The following is a 12,391-nucleotide window of genomic DNA, read 5'->3' as shown; positions in this document are numbered from 1 at the left end:
GTAATAACGAGGATTCAGTCCCCAGTAAAATGTAATATGGAATATACCTATAATCAGAATGATTCATGATCAACGAAGCAATGACGAATTCGAATGATGTTATAATTTACACAATTTAAGTGAGATGCTTATATTTAGTTTTAAAAATATGTACATGATAAAAATGGAGTACAAGTACACAGATTAAAATTTCTTGAGCACTCGTGTTGGGAATTCAGATCTCGTCCGCGATTCGAATCTCACCCGTTCGTCATCGCCGATCGATTTCGTACGAGCTGACAAAGTGCTTCGTCGCCTTTATGCCTTTTACATCATGGGGCGAGACCGACGGCGGAGGAAGAGAGATCGCGCGACAGGGAAAAAGAAAGAAAGAGAGGAAACGTATGTGGCCTCTATCGCGATGTCAGTGGGGACGGCGAGACGGCCCTGAGAGCAGCGCAGAGATTACCGGACCCAAGGACGTCGCGGGCCCCAGATTCTCTCTTTCTCTGCTATCTTATTTCCTCCTTCTATCCCTCTTTGCTTCCCCTTTTCTCGACCGTCTACGCTTTTCATACATTTTTTTATTCACCATCATAGAGCTCCCTTCCTTCTTTAGTTATGCTAGACTTGATTGAAATCGAGATTTCGCTTAATTGTAATAAAAACAATAGAGTATTCGATGTACAAGTTTTGGGAGAGAATCGCAGACTTTGTTGGAACAATAGCATTCTTAACGTTTTTATCGAGGACGACGATTCTAGGACACCTTGTATATTTTATCTCGTAGGAATGATGGGGGAATAGAGTCGGAGGATGATCCTCGGCTTTTAAGAACTGGCATGCTCATTTTCATACCCGTCGATTTGTCTCACTAATTCTACCGACCATCAAATGTCATTCTTTTATACTAAATCCCTCAGATCCTGAACACTGGTACTTTGCGTCCAACAGTTCCATTGTCAAAGTTATCGATACTTTTCGAATATCGGTTGACATCCGGAGAATACACTCTCTGGTACAGAAATTCTCTGTATATCTCACCCTTAGGTCCTGCTAACGGTTGGTGTTCCTTGCTCCTCTTCATTCCTCTTCGGCACAGACGGTTACTCTCTTGGGGCCCAAACTTCCCCCGACTTCTCGTCTGTCTTTTCCCCTCGTCTCTATCTTCTACACGCCTATATCTTCTCCTTTCCCTCCCTTTCTCTGTCTCTCTCTCTACGTCTATCTCTCCTACATATTTCTATATCTCTCCTCTCTTCTTCGCCTCCTATACTTTGCCAAGTTAACACGCCGATACGCACACGTGGGCCGACCCGTACACGCACACAATAAAACGCGGTTCGTGTCCTTCGGACCGTTGCTGGCTCGGCAGTTAGCAACAGCACGGCCGCCACACGGCCGGAAATACCGGGTGTCTGAATATTACGAATCAGACGGATTCTGTTCGAAGCGCTACGGATTCGCTGGATACAGAAGCGAGCGCTTGAGAGAGGATCGTCGTTGTGCTGCGAGGCGTGAAAAAATTTTAATGGCCGACCCATTAATTTTCTTTTCACGAGCTTGCGCTTCACCTTCCTACTTCGCTCCGAGAGTTACGGTTATATACTTTCGCGATTTTGCACGAATCTCCGTATCTGCGAAGAGAAAAAAAGAGAGAGAAAGAGAGAAGGTTGCGCCAGGTGCGCGATGAGTCTTGATTTTTTTTAGAGACCGCACGTTGAACGCAAATCGTCTGAACGCGAATTTATTTTCGAGAAATACCTGCGGTTCTCCATAAAATATCCCCTTTTTCTATCTTTCTCGTTCTCTTTTCGCCCATCAAGATATCCTCGAACTTACCGTGGATTCTCATTGCATATTTAACGAAAAATGATAGGTGATCCCAGAACACTACTTGTCAGTTTGCTAAAGTCTCTCTGTTATGGCGAACATCGATAGATGAAAATAAGAGATGAAGAAATTTTAATCTCTCTTGATTTCTCTTGTTCGCTGAGTAGAGCGGTTGCTCTTGAACAATTAACAATATCTGTCACGATGTTTGTGGAAAATGCAATGGACATGATCATTTCTGCCGATCGCGAAAAATTGTTTATATTCAGCGAAATTCGATTCTTACTCGAGACAATTCGTGAAAATATCTTTGTTGTAAAGGTGTTGTGTCATTGAATTTTTCGTGCATTTACAATGTATGGAGTGTTCATCGCGACGCGATGTATATTTTCTTTCGGCCATCGATTGAAATTAACGCTCAAATAAATAATTAACACATCTGCAGATTATTCACGTCCGATTTCTCCTTCGATCTTGGTACCGTAAGGAGTGGCTAGAAATTTTTTTTCAAGAACAGAAACCCGGACTGTCAATTCGCAACAAACACAAAAAAATTGATTGTACAAAAAATTATTAAAAGATAATTTGAAAGAACTCGTTCGCGAGACAGTCGATGATTTAATGGCATCCTATATATATATGCGAAATATTTATTTTGCAAACAAGATAAGTGAAATCTCGGATCCCCGCGATGAGTTGAAGCAAGAGGTGATCTGTAACATACATGTATATGCTTTTTTTATTATAGCGAATAAAGGTCGACTCTCTTTCTGTCGCTTTCATAATAGCGATAGGCTTAAGGTCGATACCGGGTAATCCCCGGGAAGGGTGATTTATCTAATCTGCGTACCGCCCACTGCGACCGCGATCGCGGTTAAAAATGCGAAAACCCCGCTTCTTATTAGAGCCTGGTCCGTTCTATTTTTGAGTATGACTTTTGGAATTGCAGCAGTCTTTCCTCATCCAGGCATGACACTTTCACAATCTCCGCAAACTCTGCGAGTTATAATATGACGCTGAAAAATTGATACGATCTTTTAGGAGAAACATTTCCCGGATGGGTTCACGAGGATCTTTGATTAATTTTGTCATTAATTTACGTGACGAATAGAAGCTGCACTCTCCTGGTAAAAGCAGTAAAAAAAACATCTTCGCAGATATATACATATATATATTACACAGCTTATTCTACATAGCGATAATACTGGTACACACGCCCTTATCTTCGTCATTACGAAAGCGCGAATGTGTCTTCGTTGTATTAACGTCACAATTTCGCGGAATGCATCTGCGCTCGATGACGATGAGCGGAATATCATCGATCGCACATCTTTAATTACGCGCGAGCGCGCGTTTATATAAGTTTCACTTGCACGTAGCATGCGAATACAATTTTATCTCGCTAATGTCGAAATTTATTATTCTTCGTAATCGACAATCGGTTTAAAAAGAAGAGCGATCAACATTACATCCAACAATTGCAATTAAATATAACGCATGCAATGATCGAAATCCTCTTTTTGTTTCAGGAAAAGAACTCCTTTCTCAATTACAACGTGTCCTGCATCCTGACGCTGCCGCCTTACCAGAGGCAGGGCTATGGTCGGCTCCTCATCGATTTCAGTGAGTAGAAAAGTATCGATATATATAACAATTTCTGCCCGGTTCTCGATTTAACCTTGGCTCGGTCCAAAGTAAGGACGGCGATGACGACATTCTTCCGCCCGTCGAAATCGAAAGGATAACCGAATTAGGAGTAGGAGAGCTCTCTCGAGCGATACGCCTCCGCGGTTTAGCGACGAGGATGACGATGACGACGATGGAAAAGGCCACGTGTCTCGGCGTGCGTTTGCGACCTAACCGTCGACGATACGATCGTTCTTCTTGGTCGTTGAACCGCTGGAAGAAGACCGTATAAAAAGTCTCGCGCGCCGTTAAACGCTAAACCTAACACGCTCTCTCTCTCTTTCGCGAAGTCTCCCGGATCGTTCTGAGATGGAAAAAAAAAACGGAGATTTGCTCACCCGAAGCGTGAGCGAAAGCCCGTATTCGGCTCCAACTGTGAGCGAGCGATCTCGACAATCTCGTACCTAAATTTACCATTGCGGATATTTCAGCATCTCTGCGTTACTCGGCGAAATCTATTTCTGTGCATCATCCTCGGAGATCGCGATCGATTTTCTAAACGCTTTTAACGCTAAACTGCGCGAGACCGTGGAATGTCTCTCCCTTTTTCTCCTTCCACCCCTCGGTGGTCTTCTCGTACCAATTTCTCGACACGCATGAATGCGATACACGCGCAAACACATACGCCCGACTCTCTCTCGTCTCGGCGCGAAGCGTAGCGTTGATAATTAAACGCGGGGGCTTTTTGCCGTGACGTCATTTTCATTGATGCCGAGCGTCGACGGCGTCGGGCGGGCATCGCGGCGCTACTACAGTAGTAGGAGGGGTGGAAATGGTGGTGCGTCGGGAGGTTGGTTGGTTGGTTGGTTGGTTGGTTGGTTGGTTGGTTGGTTGGTTGGTTGGTTGGTCGAGGGTCGACGTACTGTGCCGTCGTGGTGTGTCGGTCGGTCGACCGGGGGTGATTTCACAGTCCCGCCGGCTTTTCCGCGAGCGAGACGCTTTCCCTCTTCCCTCCCTCGCTCCATCCATCCTTCTGCATCCAGCGTCGGTGCCATCGACTCCGCCGCCGGCTGTATTTCGACTGTACAAGGCCGGCCCTACGAATCCGCGCACCCCCCTGCTCAAGTCGACGTAATTTAATAATATCTATTTTTCTGCAGTACGCACATCACGCGAAATAACGCATATAAAGCGAGTTACTTGAATTACAAAAAATTTGCAATATCGATTAAACTTGAGTCTTCTTTAAATAATTTTACAGAAAAGAGTACACATCTAAAGTTTGCCCAGAGAGGGATTTTTGTATCCGCATCCTTACTTTATTTCTCCTCCCTCTATTATCATTATCTTTATATTTTATCAATTACTCTGAATATTTATTGATCGCTACGCAGCATTAATATACGATTCCATATACAGTGTCCAATATGTTCCGTAAAAAAAAGAGAGAGAAAGAACCGAAGCTTGCCCGGAGCGTCGCTGTAAAACTCTTCAAGTACCAAAGCGGGCGTATCGATATCCGCGTTCGTTCTACGTAGTGGTGTCGCGGGTGGCAACGACGGTGGTGGTGATGGCGTAGCGTAGGTTGGAGAGCGAAGTGGTCTGCGGAAAGTGCGACGCCCGGCGTCTCGCCGCATCGATCCAACCCTCCCTCCCCCTTTTCTCCCTTCCTCCCTCCTGGCCGCCGATGCTGCCGACGTCGACGTCGCGTACACGCTGCGTGCAGACACGCGTACACACACCAGCGCGCTTCCTGTCTCACGCACCCGACGCACTCCTCCTCTCCTGAGCAACCGCACTCTCCGCGCACCTTGATCTCTACAACAGGCTCTTCCGTACCTGCCTGCTCTGCTCTGCCCTGCCCTATTCCGCCTGCCTGCCGCCGCCCCCGTCGCATCTCCCTTCCTACCTTCTTCTCCCCTGCAGGGCGCCCGAAGGGCTCGGAATCGTATGACCTCTCGTGACCTCGCTCCACTACCCCTACGTATTGGCAGGGTCACCGACGCCCTTTCCCTACGTCCAGTTACGATCAGTGGGTGGGGAGACGGAGAGGGATCGGTGAGGGGTTACCGCCGCAACATTGCTGCGACTGGGCAGGGTCGGCGTGCAGCATCTCTCGCCTTCGTCAGGGCGAAGGGCGGATACACGCCGCGTCTCGCCGCCAGACGGACAGACTCTCTGTTTCTCCCTTCTCGGACACGTTTTCGGTATATTTTTTCTTTTTTTCTTTTCCTCTTTGTTTTTCGAGACTTTGCCGCCGCGCGACATCTCGAAGACAAATTCCCGGCCACCGAAAGAAACTACAAGTTGAATTTGTTCCCTAACTGCGATAGAATGAATACATCTTATGTAACAGGAAAACGAATGGGGGTTTCGCGACCCAACTCTTTCCATTCATCCTGAAAAGTGAACAAATCTGTTAAAAGTGAATCCTTAAGGGTGAACGAAGAGAAATATTTTAAAGAGGAAGGAAATAAAAATTGTGTATCGATTAAAAGTATGAAGCTTTGCTTGTTTATTTCGATTTATTGTTAATTAAGAATTAAACTGCTGAATTCATAATCATCTCATATGATAAATGCGATTATTGCCGTTAAATTAACGTTATTACACAGCATCTCACGATTTTTGCTCCACTTGTGCTCCATTAAGCTTCGCCAAAGACAAATATCCTCGACAAGTCGTAAATCTTGTTCGTCAGTGATTCCGACGAATGAGGCAACGAACTGTTCTCGGCGGTACCCAATTTCGCGAATCCCCCTCGTGCTTTGGCCCTGCACCCTTCGTCGAGCCGATCCTGCCCGAGACCACTTCCCTTCCCTCCCCGACGCCCTTCCTCCGTCATACCGATCCATCTTCCTTTCTCTCAGTCTCTCACTCGCGACAGTCACCGTTTTCCTCTTTCTCGAATTTCCACCGTCGAATTTCCTCCCCTCCGTCGATTCTTCTTTCGCCCTCTCTTTCCCTCCCTCTCCACCCTTTCCCGGATCCCGAAAAGTCTGTAAACTGAACGGACGCGTAATGAATGCGTTCAGCCCTCCCAAAGTAATCAGTGGTGAGAAGGAGAAATGGCGGGGGCGGCGGTAAATACCCGCGGAGCGTCGACGAGAGATGGTAGTCTGTGGAGAAGGAGAAGAGGGAGATCGAGTAGAGAAGTGTCCTCTCTGCCAGCGGAGATACACGGTCCGCGAAAGTGAAGGAGATGGTGCGGCATGAAACAGAAAAGAGCGAGAGGGAGAGAGAAACGGCGTGTGGTCGTTGAACCCTTCCCGCCGGCCGGGAACACTCTGGAACGAAACCGGGAACGGAGGGACGCAGGATCTCGGTGTCCCGGTGCGGGTAGATTCGCGAAGGACACACGTCTCTTCCCTTGTCTCGTCCTTGTCCGTGACGAGGATGAAAAGGGCGAGGCTTCTCTGTCTCTCGACTTTCGCGAAAAGATGGCGAACGCGAGATTTCTGCGAGATCAGCTGCATAACGGATGCATAATAGATGCACGTAGACGAAGGAACTTATATTTGGGGTCGGAAATTAAGACTCCTTGGAAAAACTCTCCGTGCAAAGATTATTACGGTATACCTTTACGTATTTTCGCGTAAAGTAAAAGAAACACTAAAATGTTGCAAAAAGTATATTACTTTTTTCCTCTTAGTCTCTTTCTCTAATTACAAGAAGATAAATTTTTATTTCTGAATATCGAAGAGCTCTCGCGGATAAAATATGATCCGAGATTATAAGGGGAGCTTTTGTAGAACAATAAATTAAATAATTCAAAGGCGTTCTCGTGATGCGTCCGTCGGTAATCTCTTAACACCTAATTAGCTCGTACTCTTTGATACATTTAGCCGCGCGAAAACGGCGCATTGAGAACTTTAAATAAACGTCTTCCGGACGGCGAGATCTTCATTGGTGAAAGACGACAGCGAGAGAGAAAGAGAGATCACTTTGCTAATGAAGGAGCTTTTGAATTCGCCGACGGGTCTCTCCGCCGACGTAATTTCGAGTATGCGACAGCGACGTGCGCTGATATATTTTCGCGAATCTGTCCGTCTACGGTAGCGAAACCCACGTAGCGAAATCGGTTATACGTAATGCAAGGTGCGGTTCTGCTCGCACGCGAGAAGTCACGAGATCCAGGCAAACTGGAACGAACGAGCTACGCGGATCCATTAAACCCCATCATCCCCATCGCGAGAGTGACTTTTACGTATTCCAGCCTTCAGTCAAGTCCGCGTACGGATCAGATCTCTCGTTTCTCGGTGACTTGTGTGTCACTCTACCTAGGATTTTCTCCCATCACGGTGCAAGATGTGGATAATTTGCAGATTTTGCGCCGCAAACATCGTACGACGAGAATCATTGCCGCGTTCTCCTCGTTATAAATTTTACCTAGGGGGAAACCTTTGAAACTTTTTAACGATCCAGGTTCGAATCAACGTTTCCGTCCGCTCTTGGAGATTTCACCCGCTCGCGTCGCTCGTTTGATGAGGGTGCTTATCGATTGCGCTCAAACGCACGCGGACCCGCTTTATTGATCTCGCCCATTCGCTCACCGAGTTGCGGTAGATCTGGATATGGCATTTAAGTCGTCCCTCTCTCTTCCCCCCCATCCTTGAAAACGGGTTTTTAACCGGTCCGTCGGATAATTCCATTGACGTAGACGGATGCGCGCAACGGATGATTTCGCCGATTCACCGGACAGACGACGGACCGCGGCGCGAAACGCCTCGGGATACCATCCCTCTCCTTCCCCCTCGCTTGTTCTTCTCTCCCTCATCTGTCTATATATTTTTCTTTGATGCCTCGTCGTAGAATATTTCGGGCAAACGAGGCGGAACGGACGTTCAACCGGGAGCGGACAGGTCCGTTCCTCTGTCGGACCCGGTCAGCCACTTGTCTGCGCTCGAATTAAAGTGTATAATAGGATTTTTCTATCGGATTATACACACACGTACCTTCTAGAAAGTTCACAAAGATCTCGGCCAGTTTCGATCGGTTGTAATTTGAAAATTAATACAGTCGTTTATCAACATTCTTTTCAAATCGTAGCGAGATACAGTTTCCTTCAAAATAAGAACCGAGAAGATTTTCATCGCTTTTTTTTTTAAATCGAAATTACTAATCGATGCGTGCGATTTTTATGAACACTCGCGTAAGATCGAAGCCCCGCAGGTACAAATAAATAAATAAATATCGAATTGATCCGCTTTCGCGCAGGTTACTTGCTGACGAGGGTCGAGAAGAAGATCGGCTCGCCGGAGAAACCGCTGTCGGATCTCGGCTTAATTTCGTATCGAAGCTACTGGAAGGACGTGCTGCTACAGTACCTCTGCAATTTCGGCGGCAAGGAAATCTCCGTCAAAGGTAGGTGGATAAGGGCAAAGCTCTCCGTAACCGCGACCTTTCGCCGTCGGTTCGTCGAAACGACGACCAGGACTTTTGGCGTTCCGGGACGAACGATACTTAAATATTCATGCGCGAAATGAAAGTGCGCTAAGCGACGGACTCGCGGAGACTAGGCTCTTTGAACCATCTGGTTTGTGAAAGCCATATAATCGGAACAAGAATTTACATTCGTTGCATAATTCCCTAGCGAAAAGGATCTTTAAAAATCGCATCTTAAAAGTATGCTAGATGGACGAGGAGATTTTTTCCGACTCGCGCGCTACTCTTCGTCGCTCCAATCAGGATTTATTCCATCTCGATAGCTAGAATTTACGTATACGAGACACACATGCATATACGGTAATCCACTCTCGGTCGATATTATACATTCTATTTTAGATTTTGTGTCTCGAGAGAGACAAGGGAATCATCAGCGGGGGATTTACATCGCATTGTTATTGATCTGATGGTCAAGTTTTCCCAACGTAACTGGTTTTAGCGGTTGAATAATTGTATCCACGGGGGCAGAATAAACCGCCCTTATATACTCCCCGTCGAGAACCGCAGCAAATTATACATGATTCATCATTTCCGCATTTTCGCAACTGCTACTCTGCAGAGAGACCTTCGTTTAAGTTTATTATCGTTGCTATCGGACCCGAGTTAAATGGATTCGATATTAAACGAATTTCGAAATGAAACAAACATTAAAAAAATATTTTTTTTAATTGGAGATTTTTTAAAACTCGAGCCGGACTCGCGCAGCTAATTAAAAAGGCTAATGAAAGAAGAGGATATCTTTCTTTGAAATATGCCTTGCAGATTTTTTATATTCTGACTATATCCTTGTTGCTTTACACACACACACACACACACACACACACAAATATCAATCGGTAATAAATTTACCATGTTGCAGCGTGTATCTTCCCGTTAGTATCGTCATTTTATTAATCTTAGTGTCGCGAGAAACAAGTTTCTTTTACAAGATTGGATATTATGACCCATCGAGGCTTTTCCGTCGACAATAATTCTCAATTCCAACGAGGGTCGCGCGGAAAAAGACCGTTATCGACCATGAGACAAGCTCGATAATTCCTCTTTCACACAGATATCAGCAAGGAAATGGCCATAGACTCATACGACATTGTCAGCACTTTGCAGGCCCTCGGCATGATGAAGTACTGGAAGGGCAAGCACATCATTCTGAAGAAACAGGTAGGCGCTCTTTTGTTATTGTAACCTGTCATGCATATATACGTGTATAAAGTTCCCCTTCCTTTCACGAGAGCGATCTATTCTTTCTCGCGAACGCGCTTGTCACCGTATCCGATTTATTATCACAACTCGTGATATTTAAACGTAACAATTCGTCGAGAATCGCCTCAGCGAAACGTCATTCGTCAATAAATTTTAAAAAATTTACATTGTTCTTATTATATGACAAATGTAATATAAAAAAAATATATATTTTAATATCATAGTTTATACATAAATCTGCATCTATATAGTTTTAATGCTAGAAATTTATTTTCAGTAAATACATTTTGTGACCAAACATGAGACGTCTATAAATACAATCAGTCTGACATGACAGAGTCTTGACTGAAATCTTTTTTTATCGAGTAACTTTTTTCCTCGCATTAGACCGCAGAGAGGATAGATAACGAGAAACGGATGACTCGTCAATGTAGTAACGAGAAAAAAATCTCTCGCACGCAGACCATGGCTTCCCCACGAATATCGGGCGTATCTGATTAACGTGATTATGACGGCAACGAGGATGATTCGATTTTGCGATGGTTCGTACTCGAGCAGTATTCCCGATACGGTCGACCGCGAGGCTAATTATTATTCAACTAATTCGAACCGGTGTTCCCACCCTTCGCCATCGCATTATGACCACCATCCCCCTTTTCGTCGATTTCGTCGAAACTGCTCGCGTCGCCCGGAGCGGTTGGGCGCGATAAAAGGACCGTTGAAATAATTTCAGGACGTGATCGACGACTACAAGGACAGGGTGAAGAGACGGTGTCCCGTCTACAAAGAGATCGATCCGGAGTGTCTGAAATGGAACCCCTTCCAGCCACCCAAGACGCCCTCCGCCTCGAACTAAGACCCGCCAGAAGCTTGCAAGTACCACCTTCTCTCTCACCTTTCGGGTCCCCCCTTCACGGCGCGACTTGGAACGACCGACACGGTCGATCCTGCCATCGTCGTCGTCGTCGTCGTGTCGTCTTCGACCTTCTCGCCGACGTAGGGAAAGCACCGACAGATTTCACACCCATGACACTCGAGAAAATCCTTCCAGGAACTCCTTCATTCCAAAGAACGCGAAGAAACGACAAGTGAGTATCGCATTCTATCGATGATGATACCGTTAAAGTTCGCCGCGAGAGAGGGAAAACTCACTCTTCGCGATTTAAGAGCGTCGTTGTGTGAATTTATAAGCATGAGTCGTTGATCGTGAAAGAAAGAAGAAAGCCTGAAGATTTTTTTTCTATCATTGAAGAATGAAGGTAGAGCCGCGAAGACTACGGTATATTTTCGCGCTTCTATCTTCATCGACATTTATATTTTAATTTTACATCTTTCGACACATTGTTCTGATCCGGTAGCACAGATTTTTTATTTAAGAATCATTTTTAAAAAATCTATTTTTAATAAAACTTTAAATATATACGCGTGAACTACTTTTTCAATATAATATAGAATAAATGAATCATGTGTAAACGCGAAAGATTCGCTCTCGAGCGTGTAAATATGAATATCGAATAAATATGTAAATACCGATTTGAATTTAAGCTACGTGGCGCATCGATCTGTAATTGTATATTTAATTTCGATGGTAACGAAATCCGATCGAAAGAAATGCAGTATTTCTTGCGGCGATAGAATGGCAGATGTGGAAACATCGGTTACATCATAAGAGCGCATAAGACAGGTATGTAAATGCATGCACAGAGAGATATCCCTGAACAGGCGGCGCTCCTTCGTCGCGTCGATGCTGCGCCGAGTTCGTTGGTGCATCGACCTTGGCATCTCTCTCATTGGCGCAACCTCGTTGGTGCAGTAAGTTGCATAACGGCGGAGAGTCGCGTTAACGCGCCGGTGGCGCATCGATCAGATTGCGTCGAATGCGCGGGACCACCCGAGCGAGAACTTCCGGTCGCGAATTTCGTGAACCGCGAGACGCAAAATCGCAATAAGGGCTCGTCGAAATGTACTCTGCTGGAAAAAAAATTTTTTCTTTCCCAAGAGATCCCGCATCTCGAATTCCACACGTGACGTCAACGTATGTACATATATTCTTGCGAATAATTTCTCTCGTAGAGGTTGCGCGATTTCTCAAGATTCTGAATCTCAAGCGGGGTTTTAATTATTCGTCATTAAATTGTCTTTGTAACTGATGTCAACATGGAAACGAGGGAGCGAAGAGGAAATTTTCTCGTTTAATATTCGTGCGCCGGGGAATAATTTCGTCGTTACATCCGACTATACTGCATCGCGGCCGCAAGACGTAGGCACGAGAGATACGTTATTGATCGGTCTACCAAGGTGCATGCTT

At 45.5% G+C, this 12,391-nt stretch overlaps 1 protein-coding gene across 3 annotated transcripts in view; it reads left to right on the top strand.

Annotated features, from left to right (window-relative positions):
- Chm (lysine acetyltransferase chameau) overlaps positions 1 to 11,088 on the top strand; it is a 29,424-nt gene extending 18,336 nt beyond the window's left edge. For 2 of the 3 annotated variants that reach the window (XM_083052697.1, XM_083052696.1), the window contains exons 10-13: positions 3,342 to 3,435; positions 8,656 to 8,802; positions 9,935 to 10,041; positions 10,817 to 11,088. In XM_083052697.1, coding sequence (XP_082908823.1) covers positions 3,342 to 3,435; positions 8,656 to 8,802; positions 9,935 to 10,041; positions 10,817 to 10,939 — 471 coding nt within the window. In that variant the 3' untranslated portion in view covers positions 10,940 to 11,088. The other variant, XM_083052698.1, reaches the window with a different exon arrangement.
- Positions 11,089 to 12,391: the final 1,303 nt, after the last annotated feature.

Source organism: Prenolepis imparis, unplaced genomic scaffold (assembly GCF_030444845.1).
Source record: "Prenolepis imparis isolate NDT839.2.m4 unplaced genomic scaffold, iyPreImpa1.0 SCAF_13, whole genome shotgun sequence".
Lineage (NCBI taxonomy): Eukaryota > Metazoa > Arthropoda > Insecta > Hymenoptera > Formicidae > Prenolepis > Prenolepis imparis.
This window is presented reverse-complemented; position numbering and strand designations above follow the sequence as displayed.